The sequence below is a fragment of the Bos taurus genome, chromosome X (genome assembly GCF_002263795.3).
Source record: "Bos taurus isolate L1 Dominette 01449 registration number 42190680 breed Hereford chromosome X, ARS-UCD2.0, whole genome shotgun sequence".
Taxonomy (NCBI): domain Eukaryota; kingdom Metazoa; phylum Chordata; class Mammalia; order Artiodactyla; family Bovidae; genus Bos; species Bos taurus.
Window position 1 is genome coordinate 2,679,827 of NC_037357.1, and position 24,413 is coordinate 2,704,239.

Here is a 24,413-nt window from a genome sequence, read left to right on the forward strand (position 1 = left end):
GCCCCAAACGTGAGGATGACCGATGGGTAAGGAAACGGTGTGGGGAGGTGACCCAGGCATATCGCTCCGGCCGGAAAACCATTCTCCCTCCTTCGACCTCTGACATCGGCGTGACTCCTCCCGGGCGAAGCACACAATAGGCGGCCGCTCCACGTCGTTCCCCAGCCCCTCTGGCGCCCCTGCCCTGGGGGCTTGAGGGGTGAGGGGAGGCTAGAGTTCCCCAGCCCTCCAGCGGGCACTGCAGCCTAACGGGTGGGAAAGGAGCGCTGGAGAAGAGCGTGCTGCACTCTTGGCGACTTTCCGTGTCCCCCCGCCCCCGCCACCCCCCAAATACACACGAAAAATGAAGCAGCCAGATCTCCTTTCCCGGATGCGGCTGCACCAGCAACAGCAGCTGCGGGCGGAGCCCGAGCGGTTGCCACTTCCCCCCTCTTCCCTCGTGACCCCGGGCCCCCCTCCCGCGCTCCCTCCCCCTCCGCACACCCTTCCCCGCCAGACACACCCTCCTCCTCCCGCAGCTCGCGCGCGGAGCTCCGGCTCTCTAGGGGAGGGAGCGGCCGCTGCTGTGGGGCAGGACTGCGAGCGAGCGAAGGAGGGCGGGGCCGCGGGGGGCGGGAGGAGGAGCCGCGGGAGCCGCGCCGCCGCCGAGCTGCGATGTGGCCGGCCAGCCGGCGTGTAAACACGGGGAGCAGCCGCGGCCGCCCCGGCCCCGGGCACTGAGCACGCCCGCCGAGACCTGCCCGCCGCTGCCATGGCCGAAGTGCGCAAATTCACCAAGCGGCTCAGCAAGCCTGGCACGGCGGCCGAGCTCCGGCAGAGCGTGTCGGAGGCCGTGCGGAGCTCGGTGGTGCTGGTGAGTGACCGAGGGGTCCCGGGGGACACGCTCCAGGCGAGGACGATCGGGCGGCTTCCCGCGCGCGCGCCGGGCCGGGACGGACGGCTCAGCCTGTGGCCGCCCGGTGCGCTCCGCGCTTTTTGCTCCGCTTCAGTAAGTTTTTTGCCGCGGCCACCCATCGCTGGGGGTCCGAGTCCCAGGTGCCCGCTGACAGCGCCGCGGCTGCCCGGCTGCCCCGCACGGCGGAGGAAGCGTGCGCCTGGCTGGACGCCGACGGGCCATCGGGGGCTCGGAACCGGGCCCCGGGAGGGGAGCGTGAGCTGGAGAGCGGACCCTGCTCCCCGAGACCCGCACAAAGAGCCTGAGACCCCGGCGCGGCGAGATCCTGATTCCCTCCTGGCCGCACCTGAGGCAGCCTAGGCGGAAGGATGCGATGAGCGTTTTGCACACACACGCACGCGCGCGCACGCACACACACACACACAGACACTCACACCGTGTACACAAAAAAAGAACCCCACCCAAAAAGCCCCGGGCGCCCAAGCTCGGGCGGGCGGTGAGAACGGAGGAAGCGCAGCGACTTCCTCCTGCTACTGGGGAGAGGGTGGTGATGGGTGTAGAAGGGGCGCTGCTGGCGCTGGCGCCCAGAAGGGAGCGGATTGGAGACAACGGGGTCCCGGGGCGAGTGGGCGCGGGCTCGGCAGCCGCAGGGCCAGGGTGTCCCCTGGGACCCGGGAGCGCTCCAGAGGCGAGGAGATGGGCCCATGGGGTTTTAGGAGAAGATGGTGTGCGGTAGTCTGGGGATGGAGGACCTGGGCTCAGAGCCCCACCGCTCAGGGCTGGGGGATGGGGATTGGAAAGCGAGCTGACCCCTTGGGAACCCTTCCGTTGTACCCTCGGGTTGTCAGACTCGGGAGCTCAGCGGACGGGTACTAACGGGCCTCTTCTGTTTTCAAGCCGCTTGTTGCCAATTTCCTGGACCAGCGATCAAAACCTAAATAAGCAATCAGACTGGTTAATTACTGTTTGTTTTGTTGCTTTGGTTGGTTGGTTGGTTGGTCGTTTTCATCTCTCTCTGGTACCTCTACCTTACAGCAAGTTATCTGCTGTGTTTAAATTTCACCATTTAAGAGTGAGCTGTTTTTGTTAAAACAACTTATCATCTCAAGGGAACTTCACAGCCTTTCCATGTAATTTTTCTGTTGATCTTGTAGTATCTGATAAAACCAACATAAAAGGGAGGCCAAAAAAAAAAAAAGGAGGCCAGGGACCTGATCCCAACTGTGGAGAAAGTTGACATTAGTGGGAGTTTCTGGAGGAGGATCAAAGGCAAAATATGTACCTTTGAGATAAAGATCTGATCCCTAATAGCTACAACTGTGCAAAGCCAAGTGACTTTAAAGAAATCTCTCTATCCTGGCTGGAACCTTGAAAGTTTAATCCTGCTGTTTAGCAGAGCTAAAAACCCAGACCTTTAATGTTGTTTTAATGGACTTGGCTGATTGTGTGTCTCACTGATTGTAGAATGAGGTCCTGTTGGGGTCAGATTGGAACCTCGATTGTCAGCACAGCCCCTTAAGATTGGAAAACAAGCTGTGTGTAGGGAATTTATACCAGGGCTCTTATCTCGGGTGATTGTTAACAAGTGATTCAATCTCCCTAGCACAGGAAACCCTTTTCTAAATTCAGGAAGAAAGAAAAATCTTACTTAAGCATGGGTAGCTGGCTCTCTACCACACCCTGTGAAGTGGACAGATGGTCTCAAGAGAATAAATGGGCCTCAGCAAACCTCCACTGGGATTTGACCAGCATTTGACCTGCCACCCTCCGCAGCGTAAAGTTAACATTAGCATTCTTGCCCAGGTTTTCGGGTTTGAAAAATAATTTGGGGTAACATAGGTACCTTCCTAACCACTGACTCTTTGGCAAAGCTCAGAAAGCTGTTAGTGGGAGGAGACTCCAATCTAGCTTACTTGGGAACCAAGGCTACAGACTTTAACAGGCAAGGCACAGGAATATTTATTTACTACTTTGGTATGTAGTCCACACTGAAATTTTGGGAGGTGGGGAGAACTGATTCTAGGAATCTAAATCTATATCTGTTGAGTCCTTACTGTGTGCAAGACACAATCCTAGATGCCTTAAAATGATGAGTGAATGTGGATTACTTTATTTTCATTTGTTTCATTAGTTCCAGCCTGGATTGGGTGTACATATGTGTTTATCAGGAGGATGCCCAGATTATATACATACGTCAATTATAGATTATTCATAGCACATTAGTGAATGCTGTTTTAAAGTGGTTCAGTCAATTAAGAAATGAGGAAACAATCATAAAGGAGTATACTCTCCTAAATGGCTCTTTTTCTTGGCCCCTGTTTTCCTGACACCAAGAGCTCATTAAGTAAAGCCACGCGTGACTGGAGAGTGAGTAGACCATGCACGTTGCAGCTGCCGACATAACGTCTGATTCTTTTCTGATTTAAGACCCAAAATGTTTATTTGTGACAGCTGAGGTAGGATTTATACTTGCTGCTGTAAACCCACGACACTCAAGTTAGGGCTTCAACATGGAGTCACATTCATTAGATTCCAATATGGAGTCATTCCTGCTGTAGATCAAGCTTTCTTGTGGTGTATCTTTTACTAGAAGTTGGAAAACCCACCAAGCTGAACAAATATACAGAATTTCCTGTTTAGGTGGTTTGTTAAAAAAAAAAACCAGTTATACCCTGTTTGGCATATTGCTAACACCATTCAGTTTTGCTCACTGTTTGAAAAATTCAGAAGGCCTGGGCTATATATAACTTGTAGTTGTGTATTCAGACCTTCATCCAGTTATCAGTACTTCCTCGACTCTATTAACTAAATAATGAAGCAGAGAAAGAAAGACCATTTTGTGGCTGCATTTTCCTGTAAGTTTGGCATTTTTATGAAGGATACTTTTAACTCAAGCAAAGGGATAATTACAGAATTAACCACTGGCAGAGGTTTCTCAAGAAAGACTTGGGGAGGAATATTATAACCTGAGAGTGTATGTGATTAACTGAGAAGTGTTTACATATATACACACATTTTAGAATGCAGAGTTTTAGTGCTGTTTTTGTTAGAATTCAGGATGGAGCTGTTTGTGCCTATGAGGGGACAAAGCCATTTGATAAACCTTTTGTATTCTGGCTGCCCTTGGGAGGAGTCCCTGTGTCAGCCTGGGAAAGTCGCCTAGTAGGTGTTTCAAAACTGTTTGCTTGCTGCTGCTGAATATACCCTCAATTCCTTGTGCACCAAAGGATCAGGAAAGAGTTGCTAGATATTACGGGTTGTAGCCCCTTGAGGCAAGGCAATGCATGCATGGTCCCCAGGCTGGCCCCATTGCACACAAGGCCAGTAGAGAAAAGCTCTCCACACACACACACACACACACACACACACACACACACTCTCACTCACTCACCCCTGTAACACACACACACACACACCCAGAAGTGTTCCTTAGGTTCGCACTTAGGGAAGGCCTGAAAATGAATCAGCTCCCCTGCTCCCTCTTCCCAAGGGAATTTGTGGAATATACTTAATTGAGTACAAAATAATAAAGCCAGTTGCAATGGGTTTTGATCGCCTGCAATGCAGGAGACCTGGGTTCGATCCCTGGGTCGGGAAGACCCCCTGGAGAAGGAAATGGCAGTTCACGCTAGTATTCTTACCTGGAAAATCCCATGGACAGAGAAGTGTAGCCCTATAGCAGGTCACAAAGAGTTGGACACGACTGAGCGACTAACATACACACACACACACACACACACACATGCACACTCCAGTTCAAAGACTTAGCTGGGCTCTCAATGAAATAGTTTTCGCTGCTCCTTGGCTTTTCCAGGTTTGGAAAAGGAAGGATCTGTCTGCAAGCCCAGTGCAGAGGTTACTTAGAAGCACCAAATAGTAGAATTTGTTTCTTAAGCTGAATGTGTTAAACAAATTTATCATACAAACTTTTAAATAATTATTTCACTTATCCATATTTTAAGAACATTTCTTGACATCAGTAATATAAGTCTACATAATCATGTTTAACGACTGCCAAAAATTACACTGTGGGTGGATTATAGCTAATCATCCTTTATTGTTTGATACCTTGAGAAGCTATAATTTTGTGGCATTCTGAACACGAGCTCTCCCGGACAGTAGCTACTGGCCATCTGTGGCTATTTACATTTGCATTTAAATTAATTCAAAAATTAAAATTAATTAAAAATCAGCTCCTAAACTGCACTTGCCACAGTTCAGGTGCTCAATAGCCACATGTGTCTAGTAATTGGCAAGTAGGACAGCACAGAGAGCAAATTTCCATCACTGCTTAAAGTTATTTTAGACAGTGCAGGTATAAACATGGATTGGAATGAACATCTTTGAGCAGGTACTTTCAAACTTGCTAGATTGACCATCTAGGATAAATTTGTAGCACCAGAATTGTTTGCTCCAACATTAGATACGTATTTAACATTAAAAGTTCCCCTTAAACCTGATGTTAAATTGCGCTGCAGAATGCTATTACCATTTACTGTTTCGTCACCAGAATGTGTGCGTGTTCCTCTCCCCACCCCGCATCCAGCACTGGCAATTAATATTTTTTAACCTTTGCAATCTGATAGGTGATCAAGGGCATAACACTCTTCAAATTTGCATTCCTTTAATTAGTCTTGAAGTGGAACAAGTTTGCATGTGTGATTAGCTATTTGTATTTCTTCTTTTGAGGATTCGAGTGAACCTTCTTACAGACTTATTTCCTGGTTTGTAATCCTCGCACTAACGGTCTCTAGCCCTAAGATTCTGTTTCGATAAGTCTGGGGTGGGGCCAGGCATCTGTATTTTTAAAAACAACCCAAGGTGATTTTGATGTGCACAGTGCACAGAAACACAGATCTAGGCCACTTGCCTACTCAAGGCAGGAATGTCCCCTGTACCACCCCTGACAAACGGGGACTAGCTTCTTAGCCACTCTCCGCCTATGAGAGGGCTGGGTAAAAATGTTGTGCTGAAATGTGTTTTCTTTAAGTTCCACTGCTAGGCTAGGCCCAGCTCTGCTGTTTGGAGCCACACAGAATGTTTGCTTCCTCTTTCACATGACAACCCTTCAAATATTTGGAGACTGCCACCATGGCATTTTAAAATTCTCTCTTCCCAAAGCCAAACAGCCTTCATTTTGTTCCTTCCTCACATGATTTGGTTTCAAGATGCTTTACCATCACATTTGTCTTGTTTGGGCTCCTTTCCAAGGTTTCAGTGTCCTCCTTAAAATATGGAAGGCAGAGCCCAGGTTCAAGAGTCAGACCTGGGCTTGAATCTGCCCTCTGTCACCAGCTTGCATTGTGAACTGAGGCAAGTAACCAGATCTTGTTGTCCTCATCTGTGAAATGGGGGTAGATAGTTGTCCTAACCTTGTGGAGTTCTCGTGGGGTCAAAGAAGGTAATATTTGGAAAGTGTCTGATGTATAAGTGATTCATAAAGGTAAGTCCCTGACTTCTTGACTCATATCCAAAATGCATATGAAATACTGTTACTAGATTTCTCTATAACAAAAACTGTATTCTGGAAGGGTCTAATACAGATTACAGTAAAGAAGGGAGCAGTATACCCATTTTGGATATGAGCCAAGAAGTCAGGGACTTGGCAGCAGATACACTGTAAACAATATGGAGGATGGGACCTGGTGCTGGGTGCCTGGAGGCCAGGTAACTAGTTAAAATGTAGCTCTATGGCTCTGAAGAGGGACAACAAAGGCATAACTGAGGCAGTGACAATGGAGATAAGGCAAAAGAGAAGTGATAAAATCAACAGGATTTAGTGATGTCTTGAAGGGGGCGTCGGAGTGGGGAAAGGAAGAAGTGGGAGGGAGAGAAAGTGGGATGGGGAGAGGTGGAGTCAAGATGGCTGAAGTTTGTCCACCCGGGTGATCTGCAGGATCAGCGTGTTCCATGAGAGGGGAGGGGAGAGAGTGTGTAGTGTTGTGTTTTGGCAAAAGACTGGGGTTGTTGAGGGCCAAAAGAGTGTCCCAGATGGGATTAGGAAGGGGAGGAAGAGCCAGGGTTGAGCAGCTGGTGAGGTGAGATTGTAGGAGAGATTAGCTGATTGAAGAAGTTTGCACCTTTGGGGGTGATTAGGGAAGTGGGAGGCCGGGCAGCAATAGCGGCCTCTCCAGACTTCATGGGAAGTTAGGTCACCCTCGAGCAGCCTCCTCTCCAAGGGCTCAGCCTCACTAGCCTCTTTCCCCCAAAGAGGCTGGAGGTTTCCTGCCCTGGAGGGACTGTCAGGCCCGGAAGGGAGATGAGATGTATGCAAATGACTGAAATAGAGAAGATGGTGGTGTGGCTTCTCTCTTCAGCTAGTTACATCATTTCTGCCCAGGGCCCTGTGACGATCTTTTTTGTGATCCTTAAGGGTTTTTCAAGAGTTTGATCCTTCTGGGCTCAACAGTGTTAGTGTTAAATGAGCCTCTGCTAATTAAGTGTTCTTCTTGGCATTGCCCACATTTACTGAACTACAGAGGCCTTTTTTTAAAAAAACATAAGAATGGAGAAAGTAAACGGCAGTTGTCTGACACTCATCTTGCCATTCCTTGACTTGACCTCTGTGAGCTGCCGAAGTCCTTGCTATCTTCCTAGACCCCCAGCGCTCCACCCTGGGAGCCCCTGTGGCTCGTTTGTTGGAATTCCATTCAGAGGTGTCTTCACCTCTCTGCTTTTGCTTTCTTCTGACACATAAAATCATAAGTATGTTGAAAAGTTGTTAGTTTTTTTTGTGTGTGCCATTTTCTTTTTTCTTTCTTTCTGAAACACAGAAGGGAAGGCCAGAAACCACAGATGGGAGAAAGCGCGAGAGCGGTTTCCCCTTTTCTGTAAATCCTAACGGTCATTTGATGATACATCTCTGTTTGGGATTTATATCTCTTGGTTTCCTTCAGCTTTTGTCAGACTGCAGCGGGGTTCATGGTAACGTTAGCATGTCACTTATATCAGCTCAGAGCCAGATGCCTTTCCAACTCTTGCAGGGCCGCACCCTGCAGGCTCCCAGAGCAGTAACTGGGGCAAAGGGACAGTTTCATTCAGCTCCGTTGCCTGTGACTCGTGTTTAGTAGGGCAGAGTAGGCTCTGAAAGCTTACGGCCTGGGTTCAAAGTCCAGCTTAGTGGCTTATTAGCTGGGTGATCTTGGGCCAGTTTTTTAACCTTCTGGGCCTCGAGAACCCTCTTGTGGGTTTGTTGAAAGGCTTCAGCGAGTTGCATGTGAAGCACCGGGGGCCAGGGCTTGGCACATGGAGGGCACTGAATGACTGTTGGCCTGCATTATTTTTCCTGGGCTTGATGGTGTGCAGGAGGTCTTTTGTGTATGTGTGACAAGTCAACAGACAACAGTAAATGGGTAGAAGGGAAGCAGGTACCCTTGCCTTAAAAAAAAATGTATTCATTTCTTTTTTTTTTAATTTTATTTTATTTTTAAACTTTACAATATTGTATTAGTTTTGCCAAATATCGAAATGAATCCGCCACAGGTATACCCGCGTTCCCCATCCTGAACCCTCCTCCCTCCTCCCTCCCCACACTCTCCCTCTGGGTCGTCCCAGTGCACCAGCCCCAAGCATCCAGTACCGTGCGTCGAACCTGGATTGGCGACTCGTTTCATACATGATATTATACATGTTTCAATGCTATTCTCCCAAATCTCCCCACCCTCTCCCTCTCCCACAGACTCCATAAGACTGATCTATACATTGGTGTCTCTTTTGCAGTCTCGTACACAGGGTTATTGTTATCATCCTTCTAAATTCCATATATATGCGTTAGTATACTGTATTGGTGTTTTTCTTTCTGGCTTACTTCACTCTGTATAATAGGTTCCAGTTTCATCCATCTCATTAGAACTGATTCAAATGTATTCTTTATAATGGCTGAGTAATACTCCATTGTGTATATGTACCACAGCTTTCTTATCCATTCATCTGCTGATGGGCATCTAGGTTGCTTCCATGTCCTGGCTATTATAAACAGTGCTGTGATGAACATTGGGGTACACGTGTCTCTTTCCCTTCTGGTTTCCTCAGTGTGTATGCCCAGCAGTGGGATTGCTGGATCATAAGGCAGGTCTATTTCCAGTTTTTTAAGGAATCTCCACACTGTTCTCCATAGTGGCTGTACTAGTTTGCATTCCCACCAACAGTGTAAGAGGGTTCCCTTTTCTCCACACCCTCTCCAGCATTTATTACTTGTAGACTTTTGGATCGCAGCCATTCTGACTGGCGTGAAATGGTACCTCATAGTGGTTTTGATTTGCATTTCTCTGATAATGAGTGATGTTGAGCATCTTTTCATGTGTTTGTTAGCCATCTGTATGTCTTCTTTGGAGAAATGCCTATTTAGTTCTTTGGCCCATTTTTTGATTGGGTCATTTATTTTTCTGGAGTTGAGCTGTAGGAGTTGCTTGTATATTTTTGAGATTAGTTGTTTGTCAGTTGCTTCATTTGCTATTATTTTCTCCCATTCTGAAGGCTGCCTTTTCACCTTGCTAATAGTTTCCTTTGATGTGCAGAAGCTTTTAAGTTTAATTAGGTCCCATTTGTTTATTTTTGCTTTTATTTCCAATATTCTGGCAGGTGGGTCATAGAGGATCCTGCTGTGATGTATGTCGGAGAGTGTTTTGCCTATGTTCTCCTCTAGGAGTTTTATAGTTTCTGGTCTTACGTTTAGATCTTTAATCCATTTTGAGTTTATTTTTGTGTAAGGTGTTAGAAAGTGTTCTAGTTTCATTCTTTTACAAGTGGTTGACCAGATTTCCCAGCACCACTTGTTAAAGAGATTGTCTTTAATCCATTGTATATTCTTGCCTCCTTTGTCAAAGATAAGGTGTCCATAGGTGTGTGGATTTGTCTCTGGGCTTTCTATTTTGTTCCATTGATCTATATTTCTGTCTTTGTGCCAGTACCATATTGTCTTGATAACTGTGGCTTTGTAATAGAGCCTGAAGTCAGGTAGGTTGATTCCTCCAGTTCCATTCTTCTTTCTCAAGATAGATTTGGCTATTCGAGGTTTTTTGTATTTCCATACAAATTGTGAAATTATTTGTTCTAGCTCTGTGAAGAATACCATTGGTAGCTTGATAGGGATTGCATTGAATCTATAAATTGCTTTGGGTAGTATACTCATTTTCACTATATTGATTCTTCCAATCCATGAACATGGTATATTTCTCCATCTATTAGTGTCCTCTTTGATTTCTTTGACCAGTGTTTTATAGTTTTCTATATATAGGTCTTTAGTTTCTTTAGGTAGATATATTCCTAAGTATTTTATTCTTTCTGTTGCAATGGTGAATGGAATTGTTTCCTTAATTTCTCTTTCAATTTTCTCATTATTAGTGTATAGGAATGCAAGGGATTTTTGTGTGTTGATTTTATATCCTGCAACTTTACTATAATCATTGATTAGTTCTAGTAATTTTCTGGTGGAGTCTTTAGGGTTTTCTATGTAAAGGATCATGTCATCTGCAAACAGTGAGAGTTTTACTTCTTCTTTTCCAATTTGGATTCCTTTTATTTCTTTTTCTGCTCTGATTGCTGTGGCCAAAACTTCCAAAACTATGTTGAATACTAATGGTGAAAGTGGGCACCCTTGTCTTGTTCCTGACTTTAGAGGAAATGCTTTCAATTTTTCACCATTGAGGATAGTGTTTGATGTGGGTTTGTCATATATAGCTTTTATTATGTTGAGGTATGTTCCTTCTATTCCTGCTTTCTGGAGAGTTCTTATCATAAATGGATGTTGAATTTTGTCAAAGGCTTTCTCTGCATCTATTGAGATAATCATATGGTTTTTGTTTTTCAATTTGTTAATGTGGTGTATAACATTGATTGATTTGCAGATATTGAAGAATCCTTGCATCCCTGGATTTGGCTATGCTGGGTCTTCATCGCGTCGTGCGCTTTTCTCTAGTTGCAGCAAATGGGGGCTACTGTCTGGTTTTGGTACTCAGGCTTCTCTTTGTGGTGGCTTATCTTGTGGAGCATGAGCTCCAGACACACAGGCTTCAGTGGTTGTGGCACTTGGGCTTAGTTGCTCCATGGCATGGGGGGTCTTCCCAGACCAGGGATCAAACCCCTACCTCCTGCACTGGCAGGTGGATTTGCAGGTGGATTCCCACTGAGCCACCAGGGAAGCCCTGTTGTTGTTCAGTTACTCAGTCATATCTGACTCTTTGAGATCCTATGAACTGCAGTACACCAGGCTTCCCTGTCCATCACCAACTCCTGGAGCTTACTCAAACGCATGTCCATTGAGTTGGTGATGCCATCCAACCATCTCATTCTCTGTTGCCCGCTTCTCCTCCAGCCTTCATTCTTTCCCAGCATCAGAGTCTTTTCCATGAGTCTTTTTCCATCAGGGTCTTTTTCCATGAGTCGTCAGGGTCTTTTTCCTTCGCATTAGGTGGTCAAAGTATTGGAGCTTTAACTTTGGCATCAGTCCTTCCAATGAATATACAGGGTTGATTTCCTTTAGGATTGACTGGTTTGATCTCTTTGCAGTCCAAGGGACTGTCAAGAATCTTCTCCAGCACCATAGTTTGAAAGCATCAATTCTTTGGTGCTCAGCCTTCTTTATCATCCAACTCTCACATCCATACATGACTCCTGGAAAAACCATTGCTTTGACTATACAGACTTTTCTCAGTAAGGTGATGTCTCTGCTTTTTAATATGTTGTCTAGGTTTGTCATAGCTTGAAGGTTAGGAATCCGTACTCTTGCTTTTTTATTTCCTTGCTCCAGGTAATGCCCCAGAGGGTGAGCTACATACATGGCTGAGCTAAGAATCATTCCCTCTTGGCAGAATAAGCTGGCTGCCCATGAGGTCCTGGGGAACCGCCATTCTCAGGTGGATGGGGTCATATCAGAGAGCCCAGTGGATGTGAGGTAGGAACAAAACAAAAACTCTGGGTTTTTGGCAGTTCCTGCTTTCAGACTAGCCAGATGAATGAGTGGGAAGGCTAGTTGTCTAGTGGGGAAGAACATCCCATCCCATGTCCGGGGAAGGTTCTCTGGTCTGGGGAACTTATGACTGGCTCTTTATCATGGTTCCTGCAAAAGCGTGGCTAGAAGAGCACTGGGCTCTGTATGGAAGACTAGAACTTCAACAACCCTTCCTTTCCCTCTCAAAACTTTATTAATCTTCATTTCATGCATTCATCCTTACTTCAAAAATAATCAAATGAATATTGACATTCAAATGCCTTTTTAAAGATGTATTGTGGAAACATGTAATTTTAGTGGGCACGTTTCAAGCTTAAAGGTCTCCTAAGAAATTAATTCTTGCCTGGAGAATCCCAGGGACAGGGGAGCCTGGTGGGCTGCTGTCTATGGGGTCACACAGAGTCGGACACCACCGAAGCGACTTAGCAGTAGCAGCAAGAAATTAATGTCCTTTTCTACCCAGTTATCTTGGTTTTGCAGTAGCAGGGTCAGTTCTATTAGGAATGGTGTGGAGAGGTTTCCATTGTGGTTGATACGGTAGAAAACATGCCAATTGTTCCAGGGATGTGAGGTTTACCTATTGTCTATGCAGAGCCTCACACAATCATGCCAAAATTTGCTATTAATGATTTCCTGCCATTCTTTGCCACTTTATTTTTATTGCCCATTGAGTTTATTGTTGACAGGAAGTTATATTTTGGCCTTTCTCAACAGCTTATGTCAGATTGTGTTATGTTTCAAGCTGCAGAGAAATGTTTGAAGGTACTCTGATACTTCAGTTTTTCCCTCCTGTTGCTTTCCCTAGTGGCTTAAAGATTGGACTGGGTGAGATTTAACTAAGAAGTCAAGTGTTCTTCTAAGCCTCTGAGACCAGAACATCTTTATTTGAAGTGCTTCGGTGAAGTGGGTCAGGAGGCTGGGGAATGCCTTTGTACGAAATGGTGGTTGGACAATGAAAAGCCCTTGTATTTTTATAGCCCTGATCTTAGGAAGAGTTTTAAAAAACTGCAGCTATGTCTCTGACCTCCCTCACATGTTCTTCCAGGTCACTATGAAATGCATACTGCATTGCCGTCACCTCTCTCCCATCAGAAGGGAACAGAGGCATGGTTTCAAGTGAGGCAGGCTGTAGGCAACCCATGTTTGCTAAATGACAGAACAGGTAATGAACTCCAGGTGTTTCAATTTCTTTGGCCTCATCAGGTAAAGAAGCACTAGCTCCCGGGCCAGATTCCACAATAGATTGGGTGGAGGAATCTCTTTTAGTGTGGTTTGGGTGATGATCTCCTCCTATTGGGAAACAGTGTTTATTTCTGAACAAGCTTAGGTCTCTTTTATGGGAAAGTAGAAGGTGAGGACAGAAGGAAAAAAAGAGGGGTGATGTTGTTATTGAGCAATGCAGGCAAGATCAGTATAGATTTTTCCTTGCCAAAGTCAGCCAAAGGATTTTGAGAACTGTTTGCCGTTGGCCGTTCTTCCTTTCTTTGCTGTTTGAATAATGATATGGGGGAAAAAATATCTCCAGGACACTGGTTCAGCTGAGGTACATGGGATCATTTTCAGGGAACTGTTTTTTATGTTTTTTTTTTTTTTTCCCAAGCAGGTTAGTGCTGTCCAAAAATAACAATATATATATTTCTCTCCATGCCTTTTATATGAGCAGTTTAGTTTTCCCACTTGTCAAACTGCCAGATTTACGCCTTACAGGACCTGTTGTCAATGTTCATGGCATGAGTAGAAGAATGTTGTTGGCAAAACCAGTTTATTTTCATAGGTTAACAAGTTCTCAAGGCTTCGGTCCATTAAATGATTTCCTAGAGACCTGAAGGAGGGCATACCACCTTCTAAGTTGCCTAACTTCCCACCCAGAAAGAACTGAAATCCAGGAGGGCTCTCCATCAACTGTTGCAAACACTGAACCAAACAGTAATTGGAAAGCTCATAGGCGCCACAGCTCTCTTCTGCCAGCAGAGTGTTTAGCTCATGCTCTAGTGCTTGTGCCGCAAAGAAGGTACTCCCTGCTAACCTGACCCTGGGGGAGAATCACTCCTCCACTGCTGGTGAGCCACGTGACTGCTTACAGAGGAGTTCTGCCTCTGTCTTCCCCTTCCAAACAAAATGAAATGGTCTGGCTGAATTCTCACTGGGGAAGTCAGAGGAGAATTCTGCAGGGCTTTCTCACTTCAGTTCTGTGATTGATGCCCAGCTCCCTCGCCCTGCTACCTCAGTGTGGAGTGGGAGCTACTCGGATGTCCACTGCCAGCCTGGCATCACCCCAGGTGCAGAGCCCGAAGCAGGGGACATTGGAAAACTCGTTGTATTCAAAGCTTGGGGGCTGGGCCTTAAGTCATCTAGGCTGTTGGTTCTGCCCTGTCAAATCCACTGCTGGTCCCTGGGTTTGATCTTCTTTCTTGTCCCCAGGGGTTGCTGTCCCTGTGTCCTGGGCTTGACCCCGTATCTAACCCTCTGTCTTGGTTTGCCAGTCAAGTGCCCAGTTCCTCTAGGAGGGTTCTCATCTTGTTGCTGATCCTGAGGAGGACTGCCCTACCCTCACAGTGACTGCACAATAGCTTGAGCTTAGCAGGAGGTCTGCTTAGAGAACTCAGAAGAGGCAGAATACTTCCATGAGGAGTTCTAGCGGTGGCCCTGCTGAGATGTGCACCAGACGCATGGTCTGTTAATTTCCTCTGGCCACTAGAAACATTGCCACAAACTTAGTGTCTAAAGCAGCACTGCTGCTACTGCTACTGCTAAGTCGCTTCAGTTGTGTCCGACTCTGTGCGACTCCATAGACGGCAGCCCACTAGGCTCCCCCGTCCCTGGGATTCTCCAGGCAAGAACACTGGAGTGGGTTGCCATTTCCTTCTCCAGTGCATGAAAGTGAAAAGTGAAAGTGAAGTCACTCAGTTGTGTCCGACTCTTAGCGACCCCATGGACTGCAGCCTACCAGGCTCCTCTGTCCATGGGATTTTCCAGGCAAGAGTACTGGAGTGGGATGCCATTGCCTTCTCTGCTAAAGCAGCACAGGTTTATTAAACTCACTGTCCTGGAGGTTGGAAGTCTGAAACAGGTTTCACTGGGCTAATGCCAAGGTATCTGTAAGTCCTCACTTCCTCCCAGAGGCTCTAGGCGGGGAGCTCTTACGGTGCCTTTTCCAGTTTCTGGAGGCTGCCTACATTCCTTGACTCATGGCCCCTTCCTCTGTCTTCATGCCAGCAATGTCTGGTCAGGTCTTTCTCACATCGTGTCATAGTGACACTGCTTCTGTCATCACGTCTCCTTCACTGATTCTCACTCTCCTGCCTTCCTCCCTCCCTCACTTAGAAAGACTCATGATTACATTGGTCCCACCAGGATAACTAGTGAGGGTAATCTTCTCACCTCAGAGTCCTTAATTTAATCACATCTGCAGAATCCCTTTGCCATGTAATATAACGTAGTCACAAGTTCCAGTAAATAGGAAGGGGGCATCTGCCTAGTGCTCAGGCATTGCTGGAAGTTGAGGAATGGTGATCTTATGGTGGATGAGGAACACCATAGGGTCTGGAGGAGGGTCTGATAGACTGGCACACTGTGAACCAGGTGCAGAAATCTTCACAGAATTAGAATGAGAAAGCACAATCCCTTTTGAGAATTTTGGCCGGAAGAAAGCAATATAGGTTTGCAGTCTGCAATTTCAGTTTGGATGTTTTCTTAAATTCTTCATAATTAAAAAAAAAATTTTCCCACACAAAAGTCTCTCAGTCTGGAGTTCTTGTAAGTGGGCACTGCTTTCAGACTTGAGGTGTTTCAAGATACAAGCTGGCCAGACACTTAGCAGGCATTTGGCCAGTTCAGGCCTATGGAATTTTCCACCCTCAGCTAAAGTGTAAAGAGGTAAGGGTGTGTGTGTGTGTGTGTGTGTGTGTGTGTTTAAAAGAGAAAAGGATGGTTTCAAATCACAGAGAATAACTGTTTCACTGACAAGCCCAAGACACCTGTCATTTGTCCTGTGGAGATGCACTTCACTCATCCTGATGGTCAAGTTAGACTGGCCATGGCCCTCCTGCATATTCAAGGTAATTGATGGACTCTTTCCCAAAAATGGGTTTCTAAAACACATGATTAGAGAAGCAGAGGGAAGGACTGGAAAATCTCTCTGATTCCTTCTGGCTTCATGATGCTTTCAGTTGAGAGAGAAATTGAAACTTCTTCTCTCATTCACCAAGTCCAGTCACTGCCATCTTAGACACACCACAAAAGCTTCCTGGCTGATCACATTTTCATCAGCCCTCCGAACACTGGCTATAACAATATCCATGATGAGCTGATGGCAGAGAGCCCGACTGCCCTGAAGAAGCACTCTATCATCGATGTGGATTGCATTTTCTATTTTTACATCAGTTCTAATTGGTCATGGCTATATTTCTCTGAGGGCTGGCCTATCTTTTTCCAGGCCCTTGAATAACTGGTTGAAATGTACTAAAAAAAATTATGTAAATCTGGGGGTTGGCAAGATTTTGATTAAAAATCTTATAGACAAAATATACATTAACCATCTTCCCTTTCTCTTGTTCCATTTTTCCTTTCCTTTCTGCTTAACAGGAAAACTGTTCCAATTCTCCTTATAAGCCATCTCCATAAAAAAATTCAGATGTTTTCAGTGGAATTATCATAAAAATTTTTTCCTAATGTATTTATATACTGCTTATCTCTAGAATGTGAAAGGGTATTAACTGTAATCCTATTTAAATCTTTAGAAATGGATGTTCATTTTCATGTTACAGGCTCTTGCCCTTCAACCTGGCTTGTTTTATTGCAGTTAATTTCACATTATTTTACTGACTTACTCCTTTCTAGTTTGGGTTTTTTTTTTTTCTTTTTTAGTAGCCCTCATCTGAATTATGGCTTATGGGCAGTAGGCATTAGATCAATGAGCTTCGTGACAGAGTTGATGCCTCAGGACTCTGGAACATCTGGGAGTGTGGTATATACCAGAAGCAACTACAGAGCAAATGTGTTGTTTGTGAGTGAGTGAAAGAAGAGAGAGAAAGAGAGAGAGAGAGAGAGGCAAGCTGAGCTGTGAGAGATAGCAAGCTGCCTGAGCTGAAGGAAAAGATAGATACTTTGCTTTGGGTCATGCTAAAATCCCAAAGGAAATGCTTCTAGAACTGTTGCTTAAATTGAAGAGAAGCAGAGAATCTATTTCCACTGATTTCTTTTTAATGGATTAAATCTACTTAGAGCAAAGTTGGGGGTGGGGTGGGGGAAGGGAGACAAAGATTTAATCTGAAGAAACTAAAGGATAAAAATAAGTTAAGACGGAAGGAAGGGATTTTTTCCCCCTCATTATAGTAGACCAGGAGTCCAGAGATTAAAATATTAACTATTTAATGAGAGTAGCCAGTATATCTTTAGATTCAGACAGGAATAAATCTACCCCTGTAGAAACCATACTAGGCAAATGGGAAAGTTGTGGGTGGGACCAGAGTGGGGGTAAGTAGACATTCAGGAGATGATAGCAGCACACCCTGTCACCTCAGATAATTCAAGACCTTGAATTAATTAGTGAAGGAGTGCGCAGGACACTTGTGTACAGTTCTCTGCTGTATATGATCATTGGGACCCAGTTCTCCAACTCGAGAGTTCAAGATTTGAAACCTGCAAAGGCCAGATTTCTTTTGGGAGTCAAGGGTTGGCTGGCTCTCACGTCCTCCATCTTCCTGTAGAAGAAGGGCCACAGTTCACAACAATCCAGACCCGTATTTCTCAAGGCAGCAAACTTGGCTAGACAGGAATGTCATGGAGACTACCGCTGAAGCCTTGAGACTTGCTCTGAGCTCAGCGCCCACTGGAGCTGGATTCCTTTGGCTGACTTCGTGCTCTCCTTATCAGATTTCCTTTCTTTCTCTTTCTACCTTCAACTGTACCCTGACTGTTCCCCCCTCATTTTGATTTTCCTCAGTTGCTGTTCCCATCAGCGCTCACCTCTCTGTACTGCAGCCTTCCAGAAAAAGCTTCTGTAGATCTGGATCTCTGGCTCCAGTTGCACCACAACTTTCCCATCTCCAGCCCCGTGCTCTGGAAACTTCCTTCCACTGTGGGCACTTTCTTACTCGCCCTTTTCATCTTTTTCTCACCTCTTCCTTCCCTCTCCCCCATGTTTGGCCATAAAGTGTTCTCCATGGGACAAGGCCATCACTGTGTTTATTTTTTTTAACCTTTTCTGTAGCCAAGGATGGAAAATTCCAAAGGCCTGAGCTAGTGATGGCTGGGTTTCTTTTCTGGAAATTCAATGGCCTGGATGCTAAGGGAATGTCGTGGAGCTACACATCTGGCAAGGTTGTCCCCTAAAATGTCCTGGCTTTGGATTTAGTTCCAACTAAAAGAAGCAGAGGTTCTGTCTGCGGAATTATGGAATAAGAATGAAGAGTTTAAGAAATGATATAATTACAAATCCAGAGCCCAGTTTACATCACTTTGTGTGTTTTGAGTTTTTTTTTTTTTTTTTTGCTGTGTTTCATTGGGAAAGAGTGGCCTTTTTTTGGCTTAGTAGGCGTTTCAAAAGTGAAACCTTCCACAGGAGACACAAATGAAGTTCAGTTTAATGGAGGATTTTGCTTTCTTGGGGTGGTGAGTTGGCAGAGGCCATACACATTTCATAGCAACAGGGGTTATTGCAGAGTCTCCCGGGGGGCACCAGAGTCCTCCCAGTTGACACCAGGTGGAATGGAGCAGGCTGCCCCACTGTCACGGTTCTTGTCCCTCCCCTGGAGAAATCCCTTAGGCAGGATCTTGTCTCCATGTCCCTAGAGTATGACATACCAGAGTGGATCATCATCTTGGCAGCAAGCAAAGCAGTTACTGTCTTGAAATAGCTAGAAACTGACCTCCTATTCTGCTCCCTCTCAGGAAAGATGAGGGAAAATGACAAAATCCCCAAACTCAATTCTACCTGCATTGGCTCCACATTACCGGAAAAGAGCACCCAGATTTCTTAGCAGGACTTCCTGTTCCTTCCTGTCCACCAGGAAGGCCCATCCCACTTTTGGATTCTCTTCTCCCATCACATCCCTTCCTGTTGCCTGTACTCCAGCTGCACTGGACCATTAGTGGTCCAGTAACTACTGCTCCCCCAAAACACTAAAGCTTCTCATCTCCATGCTTTCCACGTGCTGATTCCTCTTCCTAGAAGGCCCTTCCACTTCCTTCCTTGCTAAAGGGAATCTTATCTGTCTTGCAGGGTTTAGGTCAAATGGCCATCCTTCACTGCTCCCCGCCCGAATGTACACATTCGGAACAAGTTGCCCATAGCCTCTTGCTTCCTGTATTGGTTTCCTGAGACTGCCATAAAAAATTACCACCAACTCGGTGGCTTAAAAACAATGAATGAATTCTCTTATAGTTCTGGAGGCCAGAGTCCAAAATCAGTATCACTGGGCCACACTTCCTTTGGAGAATTCAGGGCCACTTCCGTTCCTTGTCTCTCCCAGGTCTGGTAGCTGCCAGCATTCCCTGTCTTGTGGCTGGATCACTCTAGTCTCTGCCTCTGTGGGTCATGTTGCCTGCTCTTTGGTAGTTGCAAATCTCCCTCTGCCTGTTTCTTTTTTCTTTTTAACTTTTTATTTTATATTGGAGTATAGCTGATTTGGTCTTCATGACCAAGATAATCATGTTGGTGTGATCACTCACCTAGAGGCAGACATCCTGGAATGTGAAGTCAAGTGGGCCTTAAAAAGCATCAGTACGAACAAAGCTAGTGGAGGTGATGGAATTCCAGTTGAGCTATTTAAAATCCTGAAAGATGATGCTGTGAAAGTGCTGCACTCAATATGCCAGCACATTTGGAAAACTCAGCAGTGGCCACAGGACTGGAAAAGGTCAGTTTTCATTCCAATCCCAAAGAAAGGCTATGCCAAAGAATGCTCAGACTACCGCACAATTGCACTCATCTCACATGCTAGTAAAGTAATGCTCAAAATTCTCCAAGCCAGGCTTCAGCAGTATGTGAACCGTGAACTTCCTGATGTTCAAGCTGGTTTTAGAAAAGGCAGAGGAACCAGAGATCAAATTGCCAACATCTGCTAGATCATGGAAAAAGCAAGAGAGTTCCAGAAAAGCATCTATTTCTGCTTTATTGAATATGCCAAAGCCTTTGACTGTGTGGATCACAATAAACTGTGGAAAATTCTGAGAGATGGGAATACCAGACCACCTGACCTGCCTCTTGAGAAATCTATATGCAGGTCAGGAAGCAACAGTTAGAACTTGACATGGAACAATGGACTGGTTCCAAATAGGAAAAGGAGTACATCAAGGCTGTATATTGTCATCCTACTTATTTAACTTATATGCAGAATACATCATGAGAAACGCTGGGCTGGAAGAAGCACAAGCTGGAATTGAGATTGCTGGGAGAAATATCAATAACCTCAGATATGCAGATGACACCACCCTTATGGCAGAAAGTGAAGAGGAACTAAAAAGCCTCTTGATGAAAGTGAAAGTAGTGAAAAAGTTGGCTTAAAGCTCAACATTCAGAAAACTAAGATCATGGCATCCGGTCCCATCACTTCATGGGAGATAGATGGGGAAACGGTGGAAACAGTGCCAGACTTTATTTTTCTGGGCTCCAAAATCACTGCAGATGGTGATTGCAGCCATGAAATTAAAAGACACTTCCTCCTTGGAACGAAAGTTATGACCAACCTAGATAGCATATTCAAAAGCAGAGACATTACTTTGCCAACAAATTCAAGTCTATGGTTTTTCCAGTAGTCATGTATGGATGTGAGAGTTGGACTGTGAAGAAAGCTGAGTGCCGAAGAATTGATGCTTTTGAACTGTAGTGTTGGAGAAGACTCTTGAGAGTCCCTTGGACTGCAAGGAGATCCAACCAGTCCATTCTATAGGAGATCAGTCCTGGGTGTTCTTTGGAAGGACTGACGGTAAAGCTGAAACTCCAGTACCTTGGCCACCTCGTGCAAAGAGTTGACTCATTGGAAAAGACTCTGATGCTGGGAGGGATTGGGGGCAGGAGGAAAAGGGGACGACAGAGGATGAGATGGCTGGATGGCATCACCGACTCGATGGACGTGAGTCTGGGTGAACCCCGGGAGTTGGTGATGGGCAGGGAGGCCTGGCGTGCTGGGATTCATGGGGTCGCAAAGAGTTGGACACGACTGAGCGGCTGAACTGAACTGAACTGATGGCTGATTTACAATGTTATAGTTTCAGGTGAAGGTAAAGGGACTCAGCCATACATATACATATATCCATTCTCCCCCAAACTCCCCTCCCATCCAAGCTGCCACATTAACACCGAGCAGAGTTCCCTGTGCTATACCTTAGGACCTTTTTGGTTATCCATTTTAAATATAGTAGTGTGTACGTGCCCATCCCAAACTAACTATCCCTTCCCTCCACCCTTCCCCCTGGCAATCATAAATTCATTCTCTAAGTCTGTAAGTCTGTATCTCTTCTGTTAAAAATGTTCATTTGTATCATTTCTTTTTAGATTCTGCATATAAGGGATATAATACCATATTTATTTCTCTGACTGACTTTACTCAGTATGATAATCTCTAAGTTCATCCTTGAGGCTGCAAATGGCATTATTTCATTCTTTCTCATTCCCTCTGCCTTTTTGTTATAAGGATGTTTGTGATTGCATTTAGGCCCCACCTTGATAATCCAGAGTGATCTTGATTTCTTTATCTTGAGACCCTTATGAACTCAAACACATGTTAGAGACCCTTTGCCATAAGGTATAATTTGGGAGTTCCAGGGATTATGATGGGGACATATCTGGGTGGGGGGAGAATTTTTCAGCCTACCACTCCAGTTCTCCAGTTTTAGAGAGGACTTGATTTCATTCAGCCTCATAACTATCTATGGTTGACAACTTATCTCGTCCTGCTAAGTTGCTTCAGTCGTGTCCGACTCTGTGCAACCCCATAGACGGCAGCTCACCAGGCCCCGCCGTCCCTGGGATTCTCCAGGCAAGAACACTGGAGTGAGTTGCCATTTCCTCCTCCAATGCATGAAAGTGAGCAGTGAAAGTGAAGTTGCTCAGTCGTGTCCGACTCTTAGTGACCCCATGGACTGCAGCCTACCAGGCTCCTCTGTCCATGGGATTTTCCAGGCATGAGTACTGGAGTGGGGTGCCATTGCCTTCATTAACATGTAAATGCCTAAGGAGCAGGCAGGAGAGTAGAAGGAGCTAATGCATAGTTGTCTGAGTGCCAGAAAGGCCCAGTGATTCCTCTGACCCTCTGTGTTACCTTGGACAGGCTATTAAACTGTGTGGAAACACCTTATGCTCATTTGTAAAGAGGAAATAGTATCAACATCAGGGTGCCTTACAGAGTTGTTTACAGTAGCAAAACAACAAAAAACAACACCCCTGCCCCAAGCTTCAACAGCCTGACTGTTCAAAAGTAAGGGTTGGCAAAATTTATATCCACACACCAGAAAACCATGCAGTCAATAAAATGACATCTCTGTTTATTATTGACATGGGAAAAAGTTTAGAGTATGAAACAGCATGAAAAGTATGATTGTATTTTTTTAAAATAACACATATGTGATAATATATGGTTTTAGTTGCTTAACCACTCTGTGCCTCAGTTTTCTCACCTGTAAAATGGAGATGATGGTAGATAGTTCTGACTTCACAGGGTTGTTGTAAGGATTGAGTAAAAGAATACAAGGGAACAAATAATGCCTGAAACATAGGAAGCACTGAATAAATATTTGCTGTTAGTATTATTGTTATATTCAAAGAAACATTCTCAAAGGGAATGCCTGTGTTTATAATACATGTAGGTATATAGAATATTAACAGTATGCATCTCTGAGTGCTGAGATTATGAGTAAATTTTTTTTCTTGTTTTACATTTTCTGTTCTTAAAATGTATTATTTCTGTAATCGGAAAAAGTATTGATAGAATTCAAGAAAAGCTCAGTACTTACTTTTCAGGCTTGCTATAGTTTGGTGACACATATAAATGCATATGTGTATGACATGGTATCTATATAGTAATTAGCATGGTGCTCTTATTATTAAAATATTTTTCCTATAATCTTACAGCTGCTTGTTCATTGCTTTCCACATCTCACATTCTCTCTTTTGAAGCAATAAATTTAGGATGGTCTAGAAATTGAGACTTCAATTCCTATTTGCATTTCATTTCAATCTGCTTAAGTATTCCCCTAATTTTGATCATAGTGGGTTCTCTATAAAGTGAAGTCTCAAAGGGTTTATGTGTACATACTTACACATATATGTCTGTAGATCTGCTGCTGCTGCTGCTAAGTCGCTTCAGTCGTGTCCGACTGTGTGCGACGCCATAGACCTGCATATATCTATTTAATGTTTCATATTATCTTCACAAGTTTTGAGAGGCAGAAATGCCTACCCTGAATTTTCTGAAATGTAAATTAAAATTGCTCTCACCTTTCTTGCGTGTTACCTGTGTCTTAGGTTTGTCGATACTGTAGTCATCCTTTGCTGCCATTAATATAATCAATCACTAGAGAGACTGAAATTTCAAATAAAACTATTAACGGCTGATATGCATTGATACTGAAAGGATTTATGGTTGCCATTTTCCTGATTTAGAACAGGATTACAGATTACAATAGGCTGTATCTTTGTTCTGTTATTTAAAAGCAATCTTAGATTTCTTGTGGATTTAAAACAAATGGATGGGAGAATTGGGGATGAATTAAGAGCTTGGAAATGGAAGGTCTTGCCTGTGACATTTCAAATAATTAGATGATGCTGCAGATCTTGATAGGCAGGACCTCTTTTTCCCTTTTCCCTGTGTGCTCCCCCTTTTTTTCTATCAGTATGCACATGCTTGAATTAATTTCTTTTTGGTTGCTTTTGTACTCTGTCTTTTCCCCACCACATTTCATGCTCCATTTTATTTCTAGCACCCATTCTGATCATAATATAAAAGTGGTTTATAAAAATTGATTTGTTGTATTTAAACTGAGCTTTGAATATTTTCATAACTTAAAAGTAGAGGAGAGGGAGGGCTGAATAGGGTGAGTGCAGAGGAATTTTAAAGCAGTGAAACAATTCTGTATGATACTCTACTACTACTACTACTAAGTCACTTCAGTCGTGTCCGACTCTGTGCGACCCCATGGACTGCAACCTACCAGGCTCCTCCGTCCATGGGATTCTCCAGGCAAGAGTACACGAGTGGGGTGCCATTGCCTTCTCTGACTAGTGGGAGATAAATATTGTTATGTATTTGTCCAAACCCGTAGAAGGTACACCACCAAGAGTGAACCTTAGTGTAAGCTATAGGCTGCGGGTGATTAACATGCATCAGTGATGGTTCATGGATTGTAACGAATGTACCACTCTGGTAGGGGATGTTGACGATGGGAGGGTTGTGCTGTACGTGTGGGCAGGGGGTACATGGGAACTGAACTCTCTGTACTTTCAGTTTTGCTGTGAACCTAAAATTGCTTGAAAAACTAGTCTATTAAAAAAACACCACACATGAAATATTTTATTTTTAGAAAAATAAACGTAATTCTTTTCTGCTTGTGTGGATCTTTAATTTTTTTTTT

At 44.6% G+C, this 24,413-nt stretch overlaps 1 protein-coding gene across 6 annotated transcripts in view; it reads left to right on the forward strand.

The window, feature by feature from the left end:
* The first annotated feature begins 646 nt into the window (after nucleotides 1–646).
* The window catches only part of DOCK11 (dedicator of cytokinesis 11), a 326,778-nt gene continuing 303,011 nt past the window's right edge, over nucleotides 647–24,413 (forward strand). For 5 of the 6 annotated variants that reach the window (XM_024988142.2, XM_024988144.2, XM_024988146.2 and 2 more), the window contains exon 1: nucleotides 647–853. In XM_024988142.2, coding sequence (XP_024843910.1) covers nucleotides 752–853 — 102 coding nt within the window. In that variant the 5' untranslated portion in view covers nucleotides 647–751. 6 annotated transcript variants of the gene reach the window in all.